Raw genomic sequence first — 25,910 nt, forward strand, 5'->3', positions numbered from 1 at the left:
AATAAACAAAGAATCTAAATGCCATGCTAAAGATGACCTACAAGAGAAGAAATTGAGCATTTGTTTTTCTCAGCATCATGAAACTTCTATGACATTCAAAGCAAATAAAGGCAAGTCTCCCCTTTTCTGGCTATCAGGTGAAAAATAGATACTTTTTTGGGCTGTGGTCTTTTCATTTCTAGCACAGGATAAACTTGTGTGCTGGTTTATTTTTATTCATTCTTGGGCTGCAGTTTATGCCCCCTTTTGTTTGGGTCTGTTTGTGTACCTGAGTGTTTCTATTTTCTCTGAAAGGGAGGCCCTTCCTGCTTTATTGGTCAGTTACTAGTAATAACTCAATTCCTTAAAAACATTTTTAAATTGAATATTGATGTTTTTGCCAAATATAACCTGCTTGTGTATTCTTCCTTTTCCACTTTGAGATGTCAAGTGATGCTATTTATACCTTTCCAGGTCCTTCTGTTCCACCTGTTCCTGGAGCACTTGGTCCTCTCACGGTCACCACATCAGCAGTGCCTGGACACATGACTGTTCCTGGTATTCCAGGAAACTCTGTTTTACTAGTCAGCAACCTCAACCCTGAAGTAAGTTGACTGGTGAAACTGATGCAAGTGTCATCTTGTATCAACTGCCAGAATCCTTGCAAACTGGCATTAGCTGAAGGAATAAGAGACATTCTCTATGCTGATAACACAAAAACCAGGGCAGCTCTATACTTGTTTTAGATAGTTGGCAATATTGCTGAGGTTTAAAAATTCCAGTCATCAGTGAAAACCTTCCTACACAACTTACTTTAGGAACCCTGTGTTAGCAGTGTAGCTAGTAATTCGAAGTCTGTGGTTAAATATAAGAAATGTTTGAAGATGTAAATAACATATATATGATAATTTACTGGTATCTCTGTTAGTATGACTCCTCTGTGTGCTGTTTTGTCTGTAAAGAAGGCAAAGGATTTTCCCTTACATTGGGTAAAAACCAAGGAATTAAATGGAAAGGAGCAAACAAGAAAGGAAATTTAAGCATGCCAAATCAAGTGCCTTTCTAAAAATGTGTAGGATCTTTCTAGTTTTGCAACTATTTTGAAATTGAAGAAAAAGAACACAAGTATGTTGTTATTGACATCACTCTACATTTATTTTTAAAATTAATAAGTACCCATGTTCAGTTTTCATAGTACCACACAGATGTTTTTTCATATGGTGGCATAAAATTACCAAGGACAACTTGGAAAGTTATTTTTGTAGTGGAAATGACATAGGCTGGTCTATAATCTTATGCTATTTGAACACTGATCAGTGCTTAATTAAAAGCAATATACATATTCTTAAAAAAATTAAAATCAAGATTTACCAGGGCCATGACTTCAAACACAATTCTTTTTGACTGTTGTTAAGCAGTCCTGTTGCAGCAATGTAAAATTCTTGTTACACACACTCAATATGTTTCCTTAACTATGAAACTCTTAGGATTTATTGGCACAGTTGAAGTTACCTTCATATTCTGAGGTTTAAAACTCTGTTCACCAGTTTCTTCAAGTAATTGTTCTGTTTCTGTTTTCTAACAGCCAGATTCACAGTAAGCATCAAAAGCCCAGCTGTGGATAGGGCTGTAAGACAAGTCCCTTTTTCTTGGATTTTTTCAATATATCAGTGGCTTTCTGATGATGGCTCTGGATGTGATTTCTGCAGCTGACTATTTAAGATAATTTTCAGAATCTGAAAGGAGCCTGACTCTTAAGAATAAGCACATGTGAAGCATAGGTCAGAGCTCTTTTTAGGACACTGATGATTTACAAAGTACTAATCATAGCTATGATTTCATGTAGAGCTTAGTGCTGTAATGCATGATATTATATGCAGTGTATTAAGTAATGCTCAACTGCTTAAAAGGATAAAAATGGGAGTGTACTACAGCATTAACTGTTGGAAATACATTTCTTGGCAGTTCTGTAACACTTGTCCTTCAGTATTGGCTCTTTGACCCTTGTCACTCCTTATTTTCTCTGTATAGAAAATGTGGTTGACCTTATTTCAGTTCATATTTCTCTCCTGTTGTGGGGTTTCAGTGTGCATTTCTACATTACTTCATGACTTCCAAATTATCTGGTTTTGTCTTTTGTTCTCCCCCACCCTGCCTTTTTTTTTTTTTGTAGAAATATTGGGGTCTTATTGCAATAAGAAATTTCTTTTTAAAAAGAGAAATCTCCATCCTGAATTAAAATATTTGGGCCAGAAGAATAAACTCAGGATATTAAATTTTACATTGATAGTAATTGTTCTCTGCCACTAAATGCTGGTGAAAAATGGGTGTGGCCTTTCACTTAGGCTGCAATATCTTCTACTTTTGAATAATTTAGCTATGTTTGGTACACATTTGAGAAGCTGAGTTGAGAAGGAATAGGGCTAGAGAGTGTGAGTAGTGCTTCTGATACACAGGTATTTTTAGAGCTCACTACTGGCTAAACTTTTGCCTCAGCTGAAAAAAATTTGACTGCATGAGATTGTAAATTATCTTCTTTGGTACTTGGCACAGAAGAATTTAATTGAGAATCACTGAAGAAAAGTAATTTCTCTATCAATATTTAGGTTTCTGTTTATGGCTTCTAACTGAATACACTTTAAATACCACTTTCTATATGCTTCATACATAAGAAGTTAAATTCTCAGTGTCTCCCTTTAGAATGTCATGGCCATGTAGAGGAATGGGGAAAAAATTGATCAAAGCAAACACACTTTGAAGGAATTTGGTTTAATTTTGTTGATATTGTCTGTTGTTTACAACATACAAAAGAGTTCTTTAATGCTTTATTTTTAATTTTACAAATGTCTTTCATTTTTTCCAGGGAATGAGCTTATAGCTTAGAAAGGATAAGGTCAAATAATGAAGCTACTTAAAAAGTTAATAGCTTCTTCAGCATGACAGAATGACTCTTGAGTGATGAAAATGCATGAGCTGAAATGTTTGCTTGTTTACATCTTTTACATGTGCATAGCAAATGTCTGTTAACAAGAGTGCCATACACTGTGGTTATTGCAGGGAATGGCTTTTGGAGAGACAGGTTTATGTATTAGTATATCTTCCATTCTTTTTGTTTACCCATGCACTTAGGGAATAGATGTCTTTAACTGCATGGCTTTAGAAATAATGTACTCATTTTATCATTTAAACAGGCCATCACACCTTATGGACTTTTCATCCTATTTGGTAAGATATGTCAAATACACCTTGACAAACCACAGAGCTAGTGGTTCTTTTTATTTATTAGACCCATGCTGGTTAATTCAAACTTCATTGCTCTGTGCATGTCCAGGAAATGCACTGAGAGAATGCACTGGTTTTAAAATGGCAGTAAGTGGAGTCAGGACTTAAAAGCCACAGATGTCAAAATGGCAAAACTGTTAGTGTCAGAAGAATTTTGGTGTGTGGTCCAATTTGTTTACTACAAAAAATGGGAAAGCAAAGTAAAATGAAGAAACAGAGGTTGTTTCAGAGGAAATGCTATAGAGAATTGGCTCGTACATTAGTTGGAGGGGACAGTGTTTGGCAGAGTAATATTTTAATATGCCTCGGTTAAGAGGACTTTGACAACTATTGCACTGCTTAAAAACTGAACATACACATGCAGTAGTATGACTTGGATCTGGGAGATTTTTCTCCACTTACGAGCCCCAGAAAATAATGCACAAACTTTAAAACTCTCCTTATACTAATATTTTAACCAACCTGTTTAATGAGATGATTATTCTCTGTAACACTAATGTTAGTCAAAAGAAACAGACTTGGCCTTGTGCTTTTCATAGTAGTGCTCTGAAAGAATTTCCTTTCTGGATATCCACAGGTGTGTATGGTGATGTGCATCGTGTGAAGATCATGTTTAAGAAAAGAGGAATTGCTTTGGTTCAGATGGCTGATGCAACCCAGGCTCAATTAGGTATTGATTTTTAAGGCACAATTATGCTTCAAGCTAACATGAGTTTAATATAAAGGAGGAATTTGTCATCTGTCAGTGACAAGCATTAAAAAACTAAATTCATCATTGTGCTGCATTACTGAATGCAAACTTTGATAATAGTGGTTTGGTCTTAGTGGTTTAAAAAAAATCTTGTCAATCTCAATCTAGTAAATATTATAATTAAAACATACAACTCTCCTGTCATATATTTTAATAATATATTCTACTGTTTTCCTGTAATTTATCTTTTATCAACCTATTTAAGAATAATCAACTCGTCTGTATTGAAATGTTGGTTTGCATTTTCTTTTTGGCATTTGAACTGGAGATTATATTATCCTTTTACCATTTTTAAATGTAATGCTGTGACATAGCCCACCTGGTAGATATGGAAGTTTCAGTTTAAATGCAGAATGTGAAATTTGACACTAAGTTGAAAACAGTATTCAAAGAATTGTCTTTTCTTCCCCTCCATTAATTCTTGTTCAAATTACTTTTCCACTGGTTAGCTATCAACTACCTGAATGGACAGAGGCTTTATGGAAGGGTCATGCATGCTACCCTTTCAAAATATCAGACAATTCAACTTCCTCGTGAGGGGCAGGAGGACAAAGGTCTGACAAAGGACTATAGCAATAGCCCTTTACATCGCTTTAAGAATCCCTGCTCTAAGAACTTCCAAAATATCTTTCCTCCATCTGCCACCCTGCATCTCTCCAACATTCCGTGAGTATCTGCATGTGTCATTTTCTTGGAAAGATGCCTTTTTAGGTGATGATGTCAAATTTAAAAGTCTGACATAAATTTTGGTTTTCTTTCCTTGGGCTTTTACAATTCATTCTGCTGTGGATTATTCTGGTATGTAATTAACAACAAATGAATCCTTTAACTGTCCAGTTTTTATCATTAGCAAAGAGGATAACTGAAGGAATTATCTTCTTTGAGTTTTGATCAGCTTACATTTTCTTGAGAGTATGCTTTTGGTTTTTGACATTAAATCATGTGTCACACATTTTCACAGAGGTTAAAGACATGTTTTTTGAGGTAATGTACGTAACAAAAAATTCATCATTGACATTGCTATTTAATATAGATACAGTTTTTAATAATTCTAACACGTTTTAAAGAACACCTTTTACAGGATTCATATCTCATGGGGAGGACAAGTTGTGAGAAAGAAAATAATATTTAGTGTGCTCTTTAAGACTGAAATAACCTTTTTTATGTCTAGAATGTTATCAGTAGTGTGTGGAGTAACAGCCAAACATAAGTTTTTACAGGCCTCTCTAGTTTGGCAGCTGTGCAGGAAAGGAAAAATGGGAACTATGGAATTTTGCCAACTAAGAAAGGAAATTATAAGACACTCTGAAATCAGCTTTTCTAGTAAAACGAAAATCTTTCAAAATTGAAAATATGTAACGTGCACTTGCTCAAATTACAAGATGACATGTATTCCTTAAGATATTAGGATATTTTTATGCAATCTGAATTTTACTGAGAAAGATACAGGGTTGGACGAAAAGCAGTAGTGTGTCTAAAATATTTTTGTAGCACAGTATGGACTAAAATGTAAAGTAAAAAGCAAGTGTTTTGGGCTGAAATGTTGACATGGTTTGAGTTGATGGAGATTTAAATTTAAACAGCAAAAACTAGTTTAGAAGCCCAAACTGAGGTCTTGATATTATTATGGAACTCTGCTTTTCTACAAGTTAAGGGGAGTTTGTTTTGTTTGGTTGGTTTTTGTTTTTTTTTCCAATTAGGCCTTCTGTTACTGATGATGATTTGAAGAATCTTTTTACAAGTAAAGGATCTACTGTGAAAGGCTTCAAGTTTTTCCAGTAAGTTCTCTTATAAAATTGCTAAGCAAACTTTCACCATGAAAAATAACTAATTGCTTTCTTGTGACGTCCTGTGTGTATATAACTACAGGCAGAATTCCGTATATGCTGTAGGCAAAATGGTATACCTGTCATGATTTTTATGATAATTTCAGTCTTAAAATTTTAAATTGGATACTGGGCTAGCATAACTAAATTAAAAATATGCAGTCTTTGACAAATTCCATGTTTGTTCTAAGTAAAACAACTTTAAGGAATGTAAATGCCCAATTATTGAAAAAATATAAGCTTTGTGTATGTAAAATGCCATTGTGTATGTAAAATGACAGTGATGACAATGTATATACAATTATTAAGGTTACTTGGCAGCATTATTTTAGCAAAATTATACCTGCTAGAATAATTCCATCTATGTGGGCAATACAAATACTTCTTAGAAGTCTTCAAGCCTTATTTTGACCTAGCTTTTTGAAGCCCAGTTTAATGAAAGAATGACATGACTTTAAGCCATAGATTTGTAAAATTTATGTAGTTTTGTTATCTTTACATTTTAGCAGATGGATAAATAGCTTTGATTCTTTTGTTGTTGAAGTGCGTGTAATGTAGATGAGAAAAAAACCCACTTATGCCACTTTTCTGTGCTGGCTAGTGAAAATTTGATTAGGATTAATAGTAGTTTTTGTTGTTCTTCAGGAAAGATTGCAAAATGGCTCTTATCCAGCTGGGCTCTGTGGAAGAAGCAGTTCACGCTCTCATTGAGCTTCACAATCATGACTTTGGAGAAAATCAACATCTCAGAGTTTCCTTCTCAAAATCTTCAATCTGAATTTTCTGTGAATTTTCCCTTTAAGGCTGCACAATGGTTTTAGTAAAATCTTCAAATAGAGACTGAGGCAGTTGTGACCAGCTCTGTCTCTTGAAAGAAAAACCTCATTCATACACAAGTGATGATTTATTCTGATTCTAGCTGGAAGCATGTCATCCATATAAAGATTCTTCTGTGAAATACTTTCAGCAACAATATTTATCATTACATTTCCTACTTAAAATTTTATTTTGAGAACATCCTTTCAGTTTTTGTTTGAAATCAGCCTTACAAAATAATTGAGTGCTTTTACGATGTACCAAACAAGCATGTTTAATGAAAAGGTAAATCTACTCTGTGCAGATTAAACACTAATTTGAATGTGAAATAGTGTTTGGGTTTCTTGAGGAAAAGCAAACAGTAACTGTGAGTATCCTCTAAAAGTAGTATTTATGTTACCAGGGTGTGTGTTCATACTTTGGTGAACCTTTACAAATAGCTTGTTTATAAAAATAAAAAGTCTGTGCTGTTCTTATAGATTAAATTATTAGAGGAAAGGCAGTGCCTTCTCTCTGTGGAATAAAAGGTATTTGACAAGTTTCTTCAAGGTGTGTTATTGGATAATTAGTTTGACTTGACTGTAGGTTGGAAGCTTGATGTTCTATTTCTACTATGAAGTGATGTGCAACAGTACCTGGGAGAAGATAAAACAAGCTTATGGTCTTGATTTAAAATATTTTTTTTACATTTCTCTAAATAATGAATATTTGCAGTCTGATGGAAAATATTCAGGTCTGTCATGGGTTCTTAACTTAAGAAGCTATTTTTGCTAAGGTCATCTTTCAGGGCAGAAAAACTAAACCTCAAGGTTTGTTACCACTCTGAAGTCTAATACTTAAATTACTGTGTATTTACCTTATTTCTTATTATGTGCCTTACTACGTGTGTCTGAAACAATAGATTAGTGTTATCTGAAGTATCTTGCAAAAATATTGTGGGCTTTGTGAAAATTCTCCTCTTGTTCTTTTTGAAAATGTTTTCTATTACACTTCAAGATATATTTTTTCATTAATAATACTTTGAATTCTAATTTCTTTTGCTTTCTTACGGAGATTGGATATAGCTAGGAATGAGGTTTCATTTGTTGTGAAATCACATAGGAATTCTTTAAATTTACCTAGTTGCACTTCTCCAATGGCAGTTCCTCACTGATAAAAAATTCAACCACAGAAAAAATATACTAAAAAACCAAACTAACCTATATAGGAAGGCCAAACAGCAAATCCAGTTCATTTCCTGCTCTTCATCTGACTTTTTGAGAGACATTGGCTATATAAGAATATTCTCTTTCAGGTTTCTGCATTTCTTTATTTTTAATATTTTACTGTATTAAACTTAATGTAATAGAATGCTATAATTCTTTCCTTTGTGGGTATGAAAAAAAAATGTTTGATACTGAATCTTGATTCTTCTTTGGGGAATGATCTGAGATGCAGTTAGGTTTTGCCATGAGTGTACAAATGAATACTAAGGACTTTTGATCGTATTTTAATAAGCTGAATTTCATTTTAAGAGCTTTTCTTTCCTAGTGTTTTCTTTCACATAAATTAATTGAAAATTTATTTAATTTTACTTTACCACATTTTAAAGATGAGTATCTTTCAAACATGGCATTCATTTACTTCTAGCTATTGCAGAATTTGTTCATGCTGTAATGTTTTGCCATTCATAACTGTTTTCATTCATCTGATTTGTATGGCTTGATGTACATAAACTGTTTACAGGTGTAGTGTTAAGGAAACTTCCCTGCCTGCCCATCCAGGAGCCACTCTGGCAGTCACTCTTGCACCAGCTGAGCTGGGACCACCTGTAGCTGAACCCTTCCCAGATATGTCCCCACATTCCCACAGTCAGAACAGGTTTCCTTCCTGGGTGGACCCCAGGTTTCCCATAGCAGTCTCGGGTGTCCCAACCATTAAAATAATTTAATCACAGTGCAATTACAAACTAACAGCTCGAGCTGGTGTCTCTGAGGAGGGACCCAGAACAAAGGAGCTCCTGGGCTTTTATCCCCTCACCATTCTAAGCCTGGGAAGATCTGGGATCATGGACTCCTGCTGTGTCTCAGTGTCCAGTCACCTGGCTGGGCCACAGGTCCCCGGGCCCTTGTCGTGCCAAGGGTTGGTTCTTCATGGGCTCTATGCCTGGGCTCCAGCAGCCAGAGCTCCACCTGCAGCTCCCACTGCAGCTGCACCCCGAGCTACCTCAGTGAATGTGCTCCTCAACAGTAGCAACCAGTCTGACTGCACAGATATAGCTATAATAAGTGCTGTACAACGCAACTATATAAATATGCAGAATGTACTATGTACTGGGAAGTTCAACTGGCTTAGGAATAATATTCCCCTAAGAGATGGTATCTTTTGGATTTCACAAAATCTGAGAATGGTGTGAGTTGATCTTCATGAGATGTCTCACAGGCTCACTGCTCAGTCTGTCCAAGTCCTTCTAGATGCTGGCCATTCCTTCCAGGTGTGTTGACTGCACCACACAACTTGGTGTTGCCAGCAAACTCTCAGAGAGTGCAGTTGATTCCACTGTCCATGTCACCAACAAGGGTGTTTAACATCTGTGGTGGCAGTGCTGTTCCTTACAGAACACTGCTCTTTATTAGTCTCTACTTGGACATCAAGCTGTTGACCACAATGAGTGTGGCCATCCTGCCAATTCCTTTGCCAGCTGGAGATCTACCTATCAAATCCATGTCTCCAGTTTAGAGACAAGGACGTTTTGTGGGATAGTGTCATGCTTTGCAGGAGTCCTGGTAGATGACATCAGTTGCTCTTTTCTTATCCACCATTGCTGTAACTCTGTTGTAGAAGGCCATTCAATCTGTCAGCCATGATTTGCCTTTAGTGAAGCCATTTACTTCATCATCTTACTGGGAACCAAGGTGGGACTTCCAGACTTATAGTTCCCTGGGTCTTTCTTATTTCCCTTTTTACAAATGTAGACTGTATTCCCACTTTGCAAGCAGAGCTTTAGCTTACAGTTTCATAGACTTGGACCACTCAGAAAACGTCTTCCTCCCAGGCTACATGTTGTTGCTTCCACCCTCTGTAGCTTTTCTTTTAGTTTTTAAGTTCATCCAGGAGTTCCTTGTTCATCTAACATCATCCTGACATTTTTGCCTGACTTCCTCTTTGTTGAGATAATCACTCCTGACCTTGGAGGTGATCCTTGCTTTCCTGGGTCCCTCTTCCCTCCTGGGTTTTATCCCAAGATTACTCTACGAGGCAGATCTCTGAGGAGGCCAAAATCTGCTCTCCTGAAGTCCAGGGTAGTGAGCTTTTTGTGCACCTACCTTGCTGCCCTAAGGTGGTCCTTGCAGCTTCACAGGATGCCCTCAGGCTTCACATACCCTGGCAGGCCTTCCTTGCTGGGAGAAAAAGGTAGCATAGCACCTCCTCTCCTAGGCTACTCTATCCACTTGAAGAAGGAAGTGATTATCAATGCATTCCAGGAAGCTTCGGGATTGTTTATGTTCTACTGTGTTGACCTATGCTAGGGTGGCTGAAGATCCCCATGAGGAACAAGGTTTGTGTAGGATAGGGTTCTTCTCTCTATCTGTAAAGGGCCCCATCTCTGTCTTCCTGGTCAGACAGTCTGTGGCAGACCCCCACTGTAAAGGCTTCTCTCCCTTGCTTGCATTTAATCCTGACCCATTAACTCTGTCAGCCATTCATCCATCCCCAGCTGAAGCTCCATGATCTCCAGCTGGTCATTTGGAAAGATCTGAAAATCTATTACGTTTGCTTTTTGGTTTTGATACGCAATACAAGTATTGTGTATCTTTTTTGATTCACCTTTATTGTTCTGTTTTTGCAACTTAATTATTCTTGTCAACAAAATTTTTTGTGTGTATCTGAAAGATTCTGCCTCTTGCGGACATCTGCTTTTATAAGATATGCAGATAAGCTTTGAAACTTGCCAGTACATCTTAACATTTGCTTAGCAGCATGAAAGCACTAGTTAAGGCTACTTTTTCCCTTTTAGTATTATGCCTTGAATAATTGAAAGCACAAACATAATACCTTAGTTATTACAATGCTTTGTTAGTGAAGAATCATGGCAGAAAGAATATTTGTTATACTTCATGCTTGACTCAACAGCGCCTGGTGCAAAAGCACAGTTGCATCTCAGTTCTTGATTCTCTAAAGCCTATGATAGCAAATCCCTTGATATCTGTGTAAAGAGCAGGATTTGGGGAAGAATTATGTTATTCTGCAGAGTCTTACAGTGCTGTAGATGGAAAGGAGCCTCCAAAGGCCTTAGTCCTACCTTTTAGACAGATTATGGACAACTTTAAGCAGTTACTCAAATAATTTTCCATATAAATTAAAAAAAAATCAAATGGAGCAAATTCTGTTCTTCACTGTTCTGTTTAGCAGTACTCACTGTCAATTTGCTTCCTTAATATGTAACTGTGCTTTAAATGTACTGCATTCTATGTCTTTTGCTCTTTTACCTCTGTTAACTCTGTAGAGGATTCTGGCTTCATCTTCTCTGTACTGTGGCCTTAAGTTGTTAAAGATAGGTTTGTAATTTCTTTAACATATGTTATTAATTTCTGAAGTATCTGGTAATGTGCACAGTGTAAGTTGGTATTTGGGTACATGGTATGATTTCTTGGAGCTGTCTTGTGCAGGGCCAGGAGTTGGATTTGATGATCCTTGTGGATCACTTCTGTGATTCTATGACTATATGGCTGTGCCTCCATATATGTCATGTTCTTGAATCAATTCTGAGTTACCTCCTAGTCAATTTTTTTTCTTGACAGATGCACACTGTTCATTCAAAGTGTAATAAGGCCTTTTTAACAACCCAGGAGCAGCTAAGTGCCTTTTAAAATGATCATTTGTTATATAATGTTAAAACTTCTGCTTCTTGAATTTTTGCAGAACTCTTTAATCATCAGAACTAATTTCTGAAACTTTGACTCATAATTTGACTCAATTGCCTTGTCTGCTGGTCCTGTAAGTTGCACTGGTTTTGTATACTGATAAATTGAGGTCCTTTTTGTTGGGAAGATATTCTACATATCTGTGGAGTCTTGCCTGTTTGTGACATTTTCTGATTACAGACAGCAAACCTGTGTTTGTATGCTGAGAAAACTATTAGTCTTTGTGGATAGTATTGCCAGTGAGGTCTGATCAATTATCTTGCCCTCCTCTGATTCATTTCAGTCACAAAGTGGTAAGTTGGGGTTTTTTATAAGAGATGTAAACCTACTAATGGCCGTTTTGTGCTGTAGCTTATACTTCTGTTTTTCAAATGAGAGGTCAGCTGCCTACAAAAGGATGTGTTTTGCCTTAGCCTTTACCCTGATACCTTGTTAGAGCACAACTACCAGGCTTAATCTTATTAGTGTTGTGCTGAAACAATACTAGTCATATTGCACAGAATTTTCTTTAAACTAACTTTATCATCTGTCTTCTGAAGTTTGGTTTGCTATATATAAGATAATTTGCTTGCTATTTTCAAAGCAAATCCTAACAGAATATAAAATTTCTGAAGTATTTGACTTCAGGGTTTTTTTGATGGGGGATGTGATATAGGAACAAAATTGGACCAAAGTTTTTGTGCCTTCAGTAGTTTTATATGTAGGATTTTTCATATGTGTAGGTGTCTCAAGTATAATAAACATATTTTTCCCCTCTGGAAGATGTATATTGTGAAAAATTAATGTTGTCTACTGACTATACAAGAGGTGAATTATAGCTGTTTCAATATAGATTTAATTATTCTACTGACTTTCCCATTACAGTTTTTTCTTTTGTACTGCAATATGTAGGAATCCAAGCATAACTCACATTATTTCCAGCTTCAGATAATAATGACCTGTTGTGCTTGGAACAGTCCCGAAGAAATTAAATGCTTACATAATTGAAGGTCCTTGATAAATGAAGAAAGCTTTTACTTTAGCAGAGTAATGTCATCACTGTAAGCAGTTTTTCAGGTTTTGGAAACTCTGGTTTATTTATGAGTGGGAAGCTACCACACAAACTTGATTTGAAGCACTTTCCAAATCTTTTTGACTATGTTACCCACTTTCTGCACAAATTCACTGTAGAACTGCAGCACGAGGCAAAAGTTGCTAACCAAGCAGATTCTTGCATCAGAATGTCACTTCACTCTCTTACCAAAGACTTCTGGTTTTACTGAGATATATGAAAACCTGTTTTCTCTCACACTCCATTCTGATGGGAAGACCAAATTCAAAGTGGCCTCTGTTTGAGACTATTACTGGTGGTAGAAACAGTGGAAAATGAGATAGTAATGTGAACCAAATCATGTGAGAGAAGGCAAAAAGGTAATATGTTGCTTTTAGTACTGTACTCAAGTAAACATCTCTAAGAATTGTTGTCATTCCCTCATTTCACATGTTCTGTACATGGAAGTTCCCTTTCAGTTTATAAAAATGTTCATCTAACACAAGAAAATACTGTAAATATTTGTAACATCATGTTTTGCTTGGTTTTTGGTTTTTTTGTTTCTTTTTTTAAAAAATCTGATAAAAGAGTGTTTGGGGAAACAAATGGAAATGTAAAATGTTTTTATATAAAGATTGTCTGTATATTTTAATAAGCAAAAGCTTTCATTTGTAAAGCATCTTGTGACAGTGCATGAAAGTATTCTGTATCTGTGGAGATGACTGAAAACTGAAAGAAGATATAAAATGTATTAAAGAAAACTATTTTGTAACTGTGTAGTGCATGGTGATTGATTTGTGCTGTAATATATTCTGGTTTTTTAGGTTAGTGTGTTTTCTGATTACATTATACCTAACTAGTTTCCTAATTCTAGTTGTTGTAGCATGTCTTTTAATAAATTTAATTATGGCTGTACTCTCTTAAGTTTTCCTGTGTTCTTGTCTATTGCTTTGGGTTTTCTTCTGGTCTTACAATTGTGCAGCTAATAACATCTAATTATCTGTTCTTTTCCTTCAGCATACTTGGACATCTAAACAAAAGCTTTTCCTATCAGAAATATTTTAAGACATCCTCAGCAAGAAGTGAAAGTCAGCAGCACCTAAACTTTTTTCTAAGCAGGGCAGAAATTCTTATTTTCAGTAGGATGGAAATCTATTCTACAATTCTAAACCAATACAGTAGTTGATGACTGTTTTGTTATTTGAGATAGGGATGAGAGGCTTCAGTGATGAAAGACTTGGGGCCTTATCACTGAGAATTATTTATCTTTTACCATGCTGTATTCTTCTAGTCCTAGGGTCAAAATTCCTGTCCTTTGCACAGAGATTTAAAAAATGTAAATAGCAGCTAAAAAGATGGTCTGCCTTCAGCTTTCTGTTTCTGAACTTGTCTTGTTGGTTGCTTTTCTTTCATACTCCTTTGGTTGCCCTTCTCTGTGTTGCACAGCACTAATTTAGGCCCTCTTATACTTGCAATCCAAAATTCAGGACTGATGGTAAACAGATAGTAGTCTAAGGCCATAGATACAAATATGAGGGGAGTGCAGTGTACCTCTTTCTGAGCTAAAATTTTCAGCCAGTCTGGCAAGGATTTGTCTGCCACCCAGTAAATTATGCTATTACCACTCTCTGTGTGTAGTATTGCTTTTGTAGGGAGAAAAATTGATTCAGTTTAGACTGAATTGCAGGTTTCAGCAAAATGCTTATTCTCCAAAGGCTAGAGATGAAGTTGCCATGTGTAACTGTTGATTTTTGTCCTTGATACTTAAATGTTTGATGAGCATTCTGGGGAGAATTCTAGCTTTTGGTGGCCATAATCTGGCTTCTTATTTTTTGACCAAGTCTCCCTGAGAATGTGTGAGAAAGTGAAATTCTCAACTATTGTCTTCTCCCATTACTCCTTAACCAAAACATAAATCACATCTTGAATTATTGTCTCCTGTTGTTAACCCTGCAATACGATCATGGTAATTTTTTTCTCTCAAGCAGTTTTTCTAAAAGTCCATATTGGAAAGTGAAAAATTAAATACAACTTTTAAATAGCACAGATATAAAATTTTTGATACCAGAATTTGTTCTGTTACTTGCAAGCTGGAAGAGAAAAGGCAGTAACTGGTGAAGTTGCCAGCATCTAATTTCTCACGTGGTTTGAATCAGTCCCAAAAGATTTCTTTATAGCCCCAGGACTCACCCATTTACAGAGGTGGAAAGAAGATTATTTTATTTTCCAAGTATTAATTAAAATTCACACTTGCGTTTTCTTAACTATGCTGAGATATTTGTACTTGAGTTCTGTGGCATATAGCAGGTGAGTACAAGGATGTCTGAATAAAAGATAATGCAAGCAGAAGTTGGGGAGAATATATAGGTTAGAGAAGGTGTGGGGAGTAGAGGCAGAGGGAAGAAGAGACCTCAGAAAACGGAGTCATCCCAGAGATCATTTCCAGACCAATGCCCTTGCTGTTAACCATAAACTCATCTCAGATACTGCAAAAAAAAAACCCACCTGAAACAGTCCAGTGACAATGAGAATAAATGTGATTAGGCTAGTGCTAAGGTAGCAGTATGAGTTGTCTGGCTGCAAAAATGCTCTTACAACGAGAGTAATACTTCAGTCTCAAGTTAGAGATCATTCTTCTTCCATAGTATTTGCTGCTTAGTCTAAGGCAGTTCATCAGGGTCTTGTGTTTTATTTCCAATCTACTTCAAGTACAGCTACTCTGTCTTTTTGTGAGAATCAGAGCTTTTAATGGAAGCAAAGTCTACCTTCTATAATTCCTCCATTGAATCTACTGCATAAAGTGTTTTTCTAGCTGTGCACCTTAGGGGGGTATAAGAAGGCTGGAGAGGGATTTTTAACAAGAGCAGTAAAACAAGACCAAATGCCTTAAACTGAAAGAGAGCAGGTTTGGATTAGATCTTAGGAAGGATTTCTCTACTGTGGGGTGGTGAGATGCTGGAACAGCCTGGCTAGAGAAGCTGTGGACTTCCCATCCCTGGAAGTGTTCAAGGCCAGGTTGAATGGGGCTTTAAGCAACCTGGTCTGGTGGAAGGTGTTGTTGATCATGGCAGGCAGATCAAACTGATCTTTTAAGGTCGTTTCCAAGTGAGACTGTTCTATAATTACATGAACTGTTTCTCTTGTGCGTGCATATTGTTTGTACAATTAAGGGTCTGTAAGGGGTATTTATTGAGGGATTTCTGTGGGTTTTTTTTTTTTTTTCTCTTCAGAGCCCATCTTGGTCTGTAAAGCTACATTGCTCAAGGCTGGAGACTTTTTTTAAAGGACAGTGGACTGAAGGATATTGCATAATGCTGCAGGCTTACACCTCCATGGTTGGATACAGCTTCCATTTCTACCCTGCTATGGTGCTGTCTAGCACACACTTTGAGAACATATTCAGTAAGTATCATTGCCTGTAAAAGTAAAATTGAAGTTCTTTTTAAAACAAATATGATTGCAAAAAAAAAAAAAAGACAAAGGCAAAAGAAATTAGGATAACTGCTATTCCATACTCTGAACTCTTTTGATGGTCTGCAACTCCATGGTCTATTTTACTCAATGAAATGTGGGTGGGTGCTGGAAAGGAGAGTTGTGGGTTCTTTTCTAATTAAAAGTTCTCAGGTTTAGTTCTTACCAAAAAAAGTTACTGGCTGACTTGTCAGCATTACTGACCACCTCTCTTTCTTTCCTTTTCTTTCCTCTTCTTCCAATTCTCTCCTATGGCCAAATTGTCCAAAAGCAGTGTAAGATTTAATAGCAGCAGTACAACACCTTCAGCAAAATGTAATTTCTGTATATGCAGAATTTGACTAATCTGGTCATCAAGTATCTGGTGAATTGTGTAACTAATGTTCCCCATTTTGAAAAGCTCTGAAATTAGTTTTTCCTGTTTAAGGTAAAGTAAAAAGTTTACTCCACAAGTAATGTCTTTTATCACATCTATTAACTGAAAGTAGCTTCTATACTTTTCTTCATGCGTGATGTTTGTTTAGGTGGCATACTCTTTTCCTTTTTGTGTGTATGTTCTCATTTTGACTATACATCTTAAAATTCTATCTTGCTGAAGCTTTATGTTTTCAAAAGCATACAGGGTTTATACTGTTGCTCTTGTGTTTCAACAAGTTTATCCTCTTTCTCACAGCCTTCATTGGTCTATCAGACACTGAACTTGTTGAAGATTTTTGATAGCAGACCTCTCACTAATAATTCCATCATTGTTGAATGTGTTTGTTTCAACAGCAAATAGCTATGCATTATGTTCTTTGAGCATTAGAACTTTCCACATTGATTTAATCACAGAGGCACAAAGGTTAATGAACACCACACTTCTTGATGCCAAGACTTGTTATGGTATATGTGTCTTTTTCTCTCTTTCTGCTCTGGTTTGCCACTGCTGGTTACAGCCTGCCTAACACAAGATGGCCTGAGTTAACTTCTCCTTCAAGGCATGCTCTAAGTGCTTATCAGATTCCAAAAGAACTTATTGGAGCTCTTTGTGGAGCTCTTTATTAACCAGTGCAGAACTATGCTACTTGTATGAACAGTTTTTCTTTGAGGAAGCTGTTAAATCACTGTGTACCTCTAGCTTTTACACAAACAGCTTATTTCTCCAGGGCTTAGTTTCTCCCAGTTTTATATTATGGGAAGATTGCATTTTTCATTTAGGTATTTTTTTTATGTATATGATTTTAATCGAGGCCCTTCAAAAATATTGTTAGGTCATTGTTGTCATTTATCAACAAGAAAATAGATAAGGGGAGGTCACTTTTGAATGGCCTGACCATGATATGTTAGCAGCAGCATCCTGTCTTGCCCGGGATATCTCACTCACTTACTGTCTCATGAAATCTAACAGGAAAATTGCTTATAACTTTGTAGATATATTGCCTAGAAACACTGAGCTTGATTAAGATGATGAATGTAACTTTGTGAATCCTGTTGAATAATCTTGATTCTGTCCCTTTTGGAGACTAGGATCCAATCTAAACAACCACACTTCTAAACTGACATACACATAACTTCTTACGCTCCAAATGGCAGGGCTGTGCCTTCAGCCAAAGCTTAAAATGCCCTCTGATGCACATCTGGTTGTGCATCAAATGGGTATAAAATAAAAATCTGTAACTGTAATTAGACAGTGGATTAATATAGCACATAGCAAGAAAAAATTTCTCAGCCTTGTTCAGGCCTAAATGATCAGTCATCCATTACTTCTCACAGGCTTACATTATTTGAATGTCAAGTTTTTCTGCTATATGGAAAGTTCATGAACCAATGGTGCCCTTGTGGCCAAGCAAGCCCATGGTATCCTGTGTTACATGGGAAGGAGAATAGCCATCAGGTCCAGAGAGGTGATCCTGCCCTTCTGTTCCGCCCCAGTGAGGCATCACCTGGAATGCTCTGCCCAGTTCTGGGCTCCTCAGTTCAAGAGAGACATGGAACTTCTGGAGTGGGTCCAGTGAAGGGCAATAAAGATGATTAAAGGAGCATCTCTCTTACGGGGAAAGGCTGAGAAAGTTGGGTTTGTTCAGCCTTGAAGAGACAATGAGAGGGGACCCCATCAACATGTATGAGTATGTGAAGGGAGGGTGTTGAGAGGATGGAGCCAGGCTCTGCTCAGTGATGCCAAGAAATTGGACAAAAGGCAGAAATGGATGCACAGACGTTCCACCTGAACATAAGGAAGAACCTCTTTACAGTGTGAGGGACAGTGCACTGGAACAAATTGTCCATAGAGTTTGTAAAGTTTCCCTCAACTGAGATATTTTAGAACCATCTGGATGGAATCCTGTGCCATGTGGTCTCAGATAACCCTGCATGAGTGGGGAGGTTGGACCAGGGTCCTTCAGTGTTCCTTCTAACCTGTCCCATTCTGTGATTGTAAGACAAATTACATTTCTTGCCGATACTTTCTGAAGATAAATAAGGCTTTCAGCTTTGCAATTTGAATAAAAAAGAAAAAAAATAGACTAAGTGACTTTTTATTTCCATAGAAATGCCAATCTTAAGTCTTTATTACAATTTATAACAATGCAGAAATACCCGGGGTGTATTTCTTCTCTGATTGCCAGTAAATGTAGAAATAATACTTACACCTAATTTAATTTTCCAAGATCAAAGAGCAGAGCTTGTGCTGGTTTTGTAACAATTTTTTTATGCCTATGCATGCATAATTTTGTGAATCTAAAATCCAACTCATTCTGCTGGCTTTGTATTCCCAGGGTCTAAAAATACAGTCATTTAAGGTAATTTCTAATTGAAATAAAAACAGTTACTTTAAACTCAATAAACAGCATGTAAAAGTTGTAATTGCTTACAGAAAGCTCAGAGAGTGAAGGTCAAGGTATTTATTTACTATGAAAGGTTTGGTTACTAGATTCCTTTTTCTTTCCCACTACACAGTGTTGATGCAAATCTGAGATTGCCTGGTGACAAAATACAATTGGTCCATAGATAAAGACGCCATGGCAAAAGAATGTCCAGCTGCCTGAACAGCTTCAGAATTGTTTGGTTTATTATCTCTGGTCACAGAATGGTTGGGGTTGGAAGGGACCTCTGGAGACCATCTGGTTCAACTTCCCTGCTATAGCAGGTGCACAGGAATATGTTCACGCAGGATGGCCTGCAACTTGTAAGATGTAAATATGGAATTTATCTTCATAGATAATATAATTTGATAAGTTGCCATATTTCCCATCTAATGTTTTTAGACTCACCTTGCCTATAAATACAGAAAAGCTGATGGTGAGAGAAGGGTAATACAAGGATATTTGTGTAGTTAGTGGGATTTGGGTTTTTTCCTGTACCTGTAGCTCAAAGATATTGTCATTAATTTTTTGCCTTATTGACAAGCTGTTATTAAGTTTTATGCAGCTGCAACAGAAAGGCCAACACCCCTGTGGGTACACTTGGGAAGCCTGGAAGAGAAGAAAGCTTCAATCCTGTTGCCAAGTTCTTTCTCTTCAGATTTTAGCAGATATTTTAGGATCTGAAAAGATGTCTGTTCATCTACTTCGAGCTGAAAAAATCAGAACATATATTTTTATTTAGTTAGGTATTTTTGTGTTTTGTTTCTTTTTTGTTTTGTTTTTGTATGTTTGTTTGTTTAATATTTGAAGTGGGGTGCTGCTACTATTCCTTTCTGAACTTTTAATTTGTGCCTATCTGTCTGTTTCCTCCTAACTATGGTCTTCAGTCAGCACAACCCCCAAAAAGACATAGCAAGAAACAATCAGAAGCAGTGGCTATCAGCAGTATTCTTGGATGATATTCCAAGATCTGACAATACTAGGACACCCCCCATAAATATACACTAAGTCCTTGTGGCTTAAAGACTTCTAAAAACTGGGGCAGACTGCTGTGGCATGAAAGCTTCTACCAGAGGTTGTGTTGCACAATACACACTTACGAAGGAATACTTTCCCAGTTACACATCTAAGTGGGAGGGAGAAATGAAGAGAGGCAGAGAGGGGTTATTTTATCAAAGCTCCCACTGGCAAAGCCCAGTTTTGTCTCCTCTGCTAAAACCCATAGATAGCAGCCCTTTTGCTCTGGAGAGCTGCTTTTCTGATTAGCAGTAACTGTCAGCAGGCTTTATCACCTACTTTGACCTTGTTATAAGATGTACAGGGCATACTCTGATATATGCTGCATCCAAGGCCTATCCTCTAGGCTAGTTGTATAGAAGAATTCAATACTTAAGATTCAAATTCAGGTATCCAATGCTTTTGCAGAAATCTCATTTACAATTTCATCTTGACTTCATCTGCTAGGAGTTGAGACAGTAGCATAGACACCCTGAGAGTACAGACAGAAATACTGCAAACAACTTGAGTGACAATATTTCCTTTAAAAAAATCATACAAGATACTGCTTTACTTCTGCACAGTATCTACTGAAGCATTTTCAACAGAAACTTAAGAGGTTCTGCCAATTTTTTCAGTTATTTCTGAAATTTTGAGTTATTTTCAACAATTGGTGTTTCTTATTCTGGGAACTAAATAGGTAACCAGAAGCAAGTCACTAATTTGATTAATTTTAAATAGGCAAGAGAACACAATTCAGATAGAAGGCATTTTCCATCAATCTGTAGTTACTCTTTTCATTGCCAGTTGGAAAGAAGCACTTGATGGCAAGCTGTTCGAGAGTGCAACTGCACTATGAATAGCTGAGTGATCTGTTAACAAGGTTGATATACATTTATTCACTCTGGCTGAAGATGTTTGCTGTGTTTCTAAAAATGTGTTTGCTGAAAGAGCTACTAGTATCAAATATTTTGTCTTCATGTGTCAAAATAAGCAGTGTAATCTGTGCCAAAAATCCTTAGGAGAAAAAAACAAAGCAATTTAGATGACATAGTGATATTCATTGTCTGCAAAGGAGACAGAACAAATACAGATGGCTGAGGAGATGTTTAATCCAGCTTGCCCTTCTGATTTTCTATTACCTGCATTTAGACATTTGCAAGTTAAAAATGCACAGGAAACTTCCAAATATCTCTGGATTAATTTTATTACTTTGACCATAACTATTTTTTTTCACAAAGAAGAAAAACTGAAGCAAATACTGGTACATACATCTTCTGCCTAATTTAACATTGGGGATAAAGGAAACACTGTAATTACAAACAAGACTTCCTTTAGGTTTGACAAGGAAAATATTAAAATTTTTATCTTATCCAGAACAGAAAATATAGGTAGATATTAGTCTGTGTTTTCATTAGAGAGATTTTTATGTGAAACAAGCAAGACTTGCCCAAGATATTAAGGATCAGCAGGTTGGGACACTAGTCCATCTTATCCTCCTGACTCTTTTAATTACCTTTCTGTACCAGTTAGCTAGGGCTTGGGCAGGTGACCTCAGGGCAGAAGTGATCTGTAATGAATCTCACTGGATTCAAACCTGAAGTAGTGGAAGAGATTGTTTGGGAATGCGGTGAATTCTACATCACTGGCAGCATAAAGATCAAGTTCGACAAGTATGTCAGGAATCATAGAGTTGACCTTGTTGTAGAGCAGAAAACAGAACAAATGACCTCTCAGCATCTTTTGACACTTATTTCTTATGTCCATGAATTGAATTTAAAGTAGCCTTTGTATTGTGTAATTACTTGGTTCCGAAGTATGTCTTAAACAGCAATTAATTGTCTGTTTGAGACACAATGGACAGGAACATAGTAAGGAGGTTAGTTCCAGTCAAGGTTCTGTACTTTTTTCAGCTGATACACATCTTTGTTGTTTTCATTAAAGAATATTTCTATTACAATTTTTAATTTGTTTTCTTTATAAATGTGATGTATTTCTTCAGGCTTAGTGCCAAAAATATTTTCCTGTTTGCTGGATGAGGTGTTTATAATTATAAAAAGTTGATTCCACTATTTTTATGAAAGGAACAGTAGAAATTGCAGTGATTAGTAGGCCTGCTACACAGTGGGCCGCCAAAGAAGAGGAAAATTGTAATTTCCAAACCATTTTAATATGTTGTGCAGAACAATTGCTCTCTGAACCGTTCCTTATAATGATAAGCTACTTACCACCACTGAGAATGCATGCTTCCGATTTCAGTAATTTTAAGGGAGAAATATGCAGTAATGACATCATCTCCAGTGTGTTCTTCCAAAAGCAGGATCACTTGTATGTAACTGTCTGCTGCTGAAGAATCTGGTCAAGATGAATAAGCATAGCAGAAGCTGATTAAAAGTGTGTACATGGTTAACAGTAATTTTAGAACTACAAACAAACAAATCCCCAAGCAAACAAAAAACCAAACCAACCAACCAAAAAAAAAAAAAAACAAAACACATAAAAAACAAAAAAAAACCCCCAAAAACCACCAAAAACAAACTAAAAAACCCCCCTGTATTTATGTAAATAAATCAATAATGTTGATAATTCAGTGAAATTGGGTTTTGAGTCCCTTGAGATCAGACACCAATTGTTTGGTGTTTTCTGTAATGCAGCAATAAAAGATCATGTCCTGCTACTTAACTGCAGTGGTGATGGAGGACTGGGCTGAGTTAGCATTCAAGGGCAATAATGAAAAGCCACCATAGCACATGAGCAAAACTTCAGGAGTCTTATTAGAGCTATCAACTATGCCTGTCTACTTTTGTTGTAGGCTTCCCCGATTCCTCATCTTGGCACCCCTCTATTCTGGTAATTGGGAAACTGCATTTGCAGATGAAAAGAAGTTTATGCAGCTTTCCAAAATGCAGGCTCACGGACATGCATGAGGACTATGAGCTCTAGGGCTATTACTGCTTTTCTCCAGCAGCAAACTCTTCAGGCAGCGCTACTGGCCTTGCCTAAGACCGAGGTTTGGGGATTCACCTGGACGGCTTCCAAGGCCTGCAGTGGGAAAGCTTTCATTCAAGCACTTAGGGCTGGCGGTGTAGGGCTGCACCAGCTTCTTTCACAGCAGGACTGATGCGCCGGCTTCGTGCGGGGCTGCAGCTGCGAGGCTCTCCCCTCGGGAGCGGTGCTGCCGTGTCCCGCGTACGAACAGGTGTGTTCATTCCCTTCCCGGGAATCATAAATAATTCCACCATCCGTTTCTCCCCCTCACCCCCGGGCTATGGCAGCAGAAGCCCTTATCAGCCTTGCCACCTGCCTGGCCGGGGCAGAGGCGGTGTCCCGGGGAAGGAAAGGGGTTGTGCCAAGGAAGAGAGGAAAAAGAAAAAAAAAAAGAAAAAAAAAAAAAAAAGGAAGAAAATAGAGGGTTTTGCGGGCAGTGGGGCCAGGGAGGAAAGAGGCCTCTCTGAGGGTGAAAGCCCCGGGGCGGGGGAGGCGAGAGCGCGGCGGCGGCGATAAGGGCCCTCCAGCCGCTCCTCCGCCCGGGGCCGCGGGCTGTGCCCTCCGTCCGCGCCCGGGGACGATGCAGCCATGAGACACCGGGGCCGTGCGGCCATGAGCTCGGGGGGCCGGCGGGCCCGAGGGCCGCTCCTGCTGGCGGTGCTGGCGGTGCTGGCGGTGCCGGCGGAGCCGCGGAGCGCGGGGCGGCGGCGGGGTGAGTGCGGCGGGACGGTGAGCTAGCTGGGGGGTGGGGGGCGGCACCGGCACCCGCTGGAGCCGGCCGGACGGGCCTTGGCGCGGTCCAGAGCGTTCCGTGGTGGCGGTGCCGGGGCGGCCCGTGCTGGAACTCGCTCCCGAGCATCCCGTGCCGGTGGCGGCGGTCCCCGCGGTGAGGGTGGCGGAGGTGGCCGTGGCGGGCTCTGTCCTCCTCTGCGGTGGCCGCTGTGCCTCCTCGGCTCCCGCTGGCGGCGGAGGTGGCAGCCACGCTTGAGGGAGCGCATGGGTAGGACCTAAAAAGTGAGGTGGCTGTAGTGCTGGCATGATAAACTGCGTGTTGTGGAGGACAAGTAAGTAATAAAATTTCAGCTGTAGTAGTAAGGGGAGGCGAGGGAAACATGGAAACATGGGGTTTTTTATCTCCTGAAGCAGCAATCTGAGGAGAATACTCCCATGTCTTATCAGAAGATTGAAGCATCGTGAGAAAGTTCTCTCCGTGGCTGTTTGTAAATTTAATTTTCTGATCTATGCTGGCTTCCATTGCAGGCTGACAGTTTTTATTTTCTGTTCTTATCAGAAACACACACACAAGTATATAAAAGCGTGGACAATCAGGAGTACGAATCTATGATGCTTCCCACAGCCTTAAGGCACACATGTGAGTGAATGCACTGTGAGTAAAACAAACCACGTGCATGTGGAAGGGCAGTTTTATCACAGTGACAAATTTGATGCATAAAACCATATTAGTGTTCGGCTGCCTTCTCCTTCCAGTTATGGTTATGTATTTAGACATTGTAGAGTACTCAAAATTTTGTCGAAGATGCTAAGCATATAGTGATGTTAGTATTCCTATCAGTTTTGGCTATCTTAGAAAAGTAAAGTCCATACTTCTGTGTCAAGCACTGTGAGACATCAGCTTGTGCAGTATTAGTTCTTTCTTTTAAAATGTAAGACGGCATTAGTATGTGCATGCTTTGCCTACATTAAATCCATCCATTCCGGTGCTTGTAATTTGGATAGTGAGGATATGTGTGATAACAAAGGGTTTATAAAAAAAATGGAGGAAAGTGAACATAATGCCCTGAAAGTATGAATACAAAGAAGAGAACAAATTTAATTTTTGTTTTAATTTCATGCATATTTAAAGCCCTCTCAAATTATAGAAAATTAGTGTTTTGTGCTTCTCAACCACTTTTAATATAAATTAATTTCTGAAATTACTGTACAGTAAATCATTTTACTCCTGGCAGCATTCATAACATTTTTATGAAAAACAGTTTTACCATATTGACACATGATACAAAGAGATTGATAAATACCCGAAATATCTATGTGTAAATAATAGAAAAAACCCACAACAAAACAGAGGAAACAGAAATAAAAACAAAAGAGAAAAAATGCATGTGGAGAAAATATTATTTATACTGGATAGAGCTACATGCTATATACCTTCTAAACCTTTCTGATTGCTGAAAAAGTATTTTCATTGTTGTCAAAGAAGAGAAGGATGGACAAAAATGCTCAGCATAGTTATTTGTTTAATCTTCTCTGTTTATTTTTCATCTTTAGCCTTTTAATAAAATAGCTGTGATTTTCCTACAAGTTTCAAAATGGGGTAGTGGTCTATTCAATGTGTTTTAATCTGGATTGTATCTCCACTTTAAATTCTGTGCTGGTTATCCTACTGTGCCACTTGTAAGGTACTTAAAAAAATGTAATTGTGGGGTTTTTTTTTGTCCTTAAAGCAATTGTGAGCAGATCCATTCCCGATGTCTGTGCAACTTGCCACATTCATGCAACTTGTCAGCAAAGTGGAGGAAAAAGTGTTTGTATCTGTAATTATGGATTTGTAGGCAATGGAAGAACTCATTGTCAAGGTAGGCTTTCATAGGCTTCCTATAAAATGGAAAGAAACTCTGTAAATTCCTAAAATGCTCCTTCTCAAGTAATTTTAATTAATTCTTTGAAGCATGCTTAAAACTTTGTCATTTCCTGGCAGAATTTCCCACAGAATATATTTGGATTTTTTTCCTCACCATGTTCAGAATTGTTTAATGTTTTGTTACTGTGGCTGATAGTGTCCTTCTAAGACTATCTCATACATGACAAATCAGTGTGTGAATCAAAGAACAATGTCAAATACGGTGTCTCAGAATCTGTTATAGCCTACCAGTGCTTAAAGGTGATGCTCCTTCACCAACGATCTCCTCCATCTCTTACCCTTCTTTCACAAAGCACTGGCAGCTCCTGGATCCTGCACAGAGTTCAGGTATCTCATTGTAGGAAAAAGCGTAGAATCATAGAATGCTT

At 37.8% G+C, this 25,910-nt stretch overlaps 2 protein-coding genes and 1 long non-coding RNA gene across 5 annotated transcripts in view; 2 read left to right on the forward strand and 1 right to left on the reverse strand.

Annotated features, from left to right (window-relative positions):
- The window catches only part of PTBP3 (polypyrimidine tract binding protein 3), a 33,140-nt gene extending 25,765 nt beyond the window's left edge, over positions 1-7,375 (forward strand). The window contains exons 9-14 of the mRNA XM_062513365.1: positions 454-584; positions 3,171-3,204; positions 3,839-3,931; positions 4,462-4,678; positions 5,713-5,790; positions 6,484-7,375. Coding sequence (XP_062369349.1) covers positions 454-584; positions 3,171-3,204; positions 3,839-3,931; positions 4,462-4,678; positions 5,713-5,790; positions 6,484-6,616 — 686 coding nt within the window. The 3' untranslated portion in view covers positions 6,617-7,375. The remainder of the gene's footprint in view (positions 1-453; positions 585-3,170; positions 3,205-3,838; positions 3,932-4,461; positions 4,679-5,712; positions 5,791-6,483) is intronic.
- The window catches only part of LOC134056543 (uncharacterized), a 50,566-nt gene extending 27,420 nt beyond the window's left edge, over positions 1-23,146 (reverse strand). The window contains exons 1-2 of the long non-coding RNA XR_009934161.1: positions 22,920-23,146; positions 22,124-22,250 (exon numbers count right to left, since the gene is read on the reverse strand). This is a non-coding gene — a long non-coding RNA (uncharacterized LOC134056543). The remainder of the gene's footprint in view (positions 1-22,123; positions 22,251-22,919) is intronic.
- A 68-nt stretch (positions 23,147-23,214) lies between these two features.
- SUSD1 (sushi domain containing 1) overlaps positions 23,215-25,910 on the forward strand; it is a 43,368-nt gene continuing 40,672 nt past the window's right edge. Inside the window, exons 1-3 of one of the 3 annotated variants that reach the window (XM_062513362.1) lie at positions 23,217-23,595; positions 24,175-24,255; positions 25,346-25,477. In XM_062513362.1, coding sequence (XP_062369346.1) covers positions 23,472-23,595; positions 24,175-24,255; positions 25,346-25,477 — 337 coding nt within the window. In that variant the 5' untranslated portion in view covers positions 23,217-23,471. Of the gene's footprint in view, positions 23,596-24,174; positions 24,256-25,345; positions 25,478-25,910 lie in introns of all 3 variants that reach the window. The other 2 variants (XM_062513363.1, XM_062513364.1) reach the window with 2 other exon arrangements.

The sequence above is a fragment of the Cinclus cinclus genome, chromosome Z, assembly GCF_963662255.1.
Source record: "Cinclus cinclus chromosome Z, bCinCin1.1, whole genome shotgun sequence".
In the NCBI taxonomy this organism is placed as follows: Eukaryota; Metazoa; Chordata; class Aves; order Passeriformes; family Cinclidae; genus Cinclus; species Cinclus cinclus.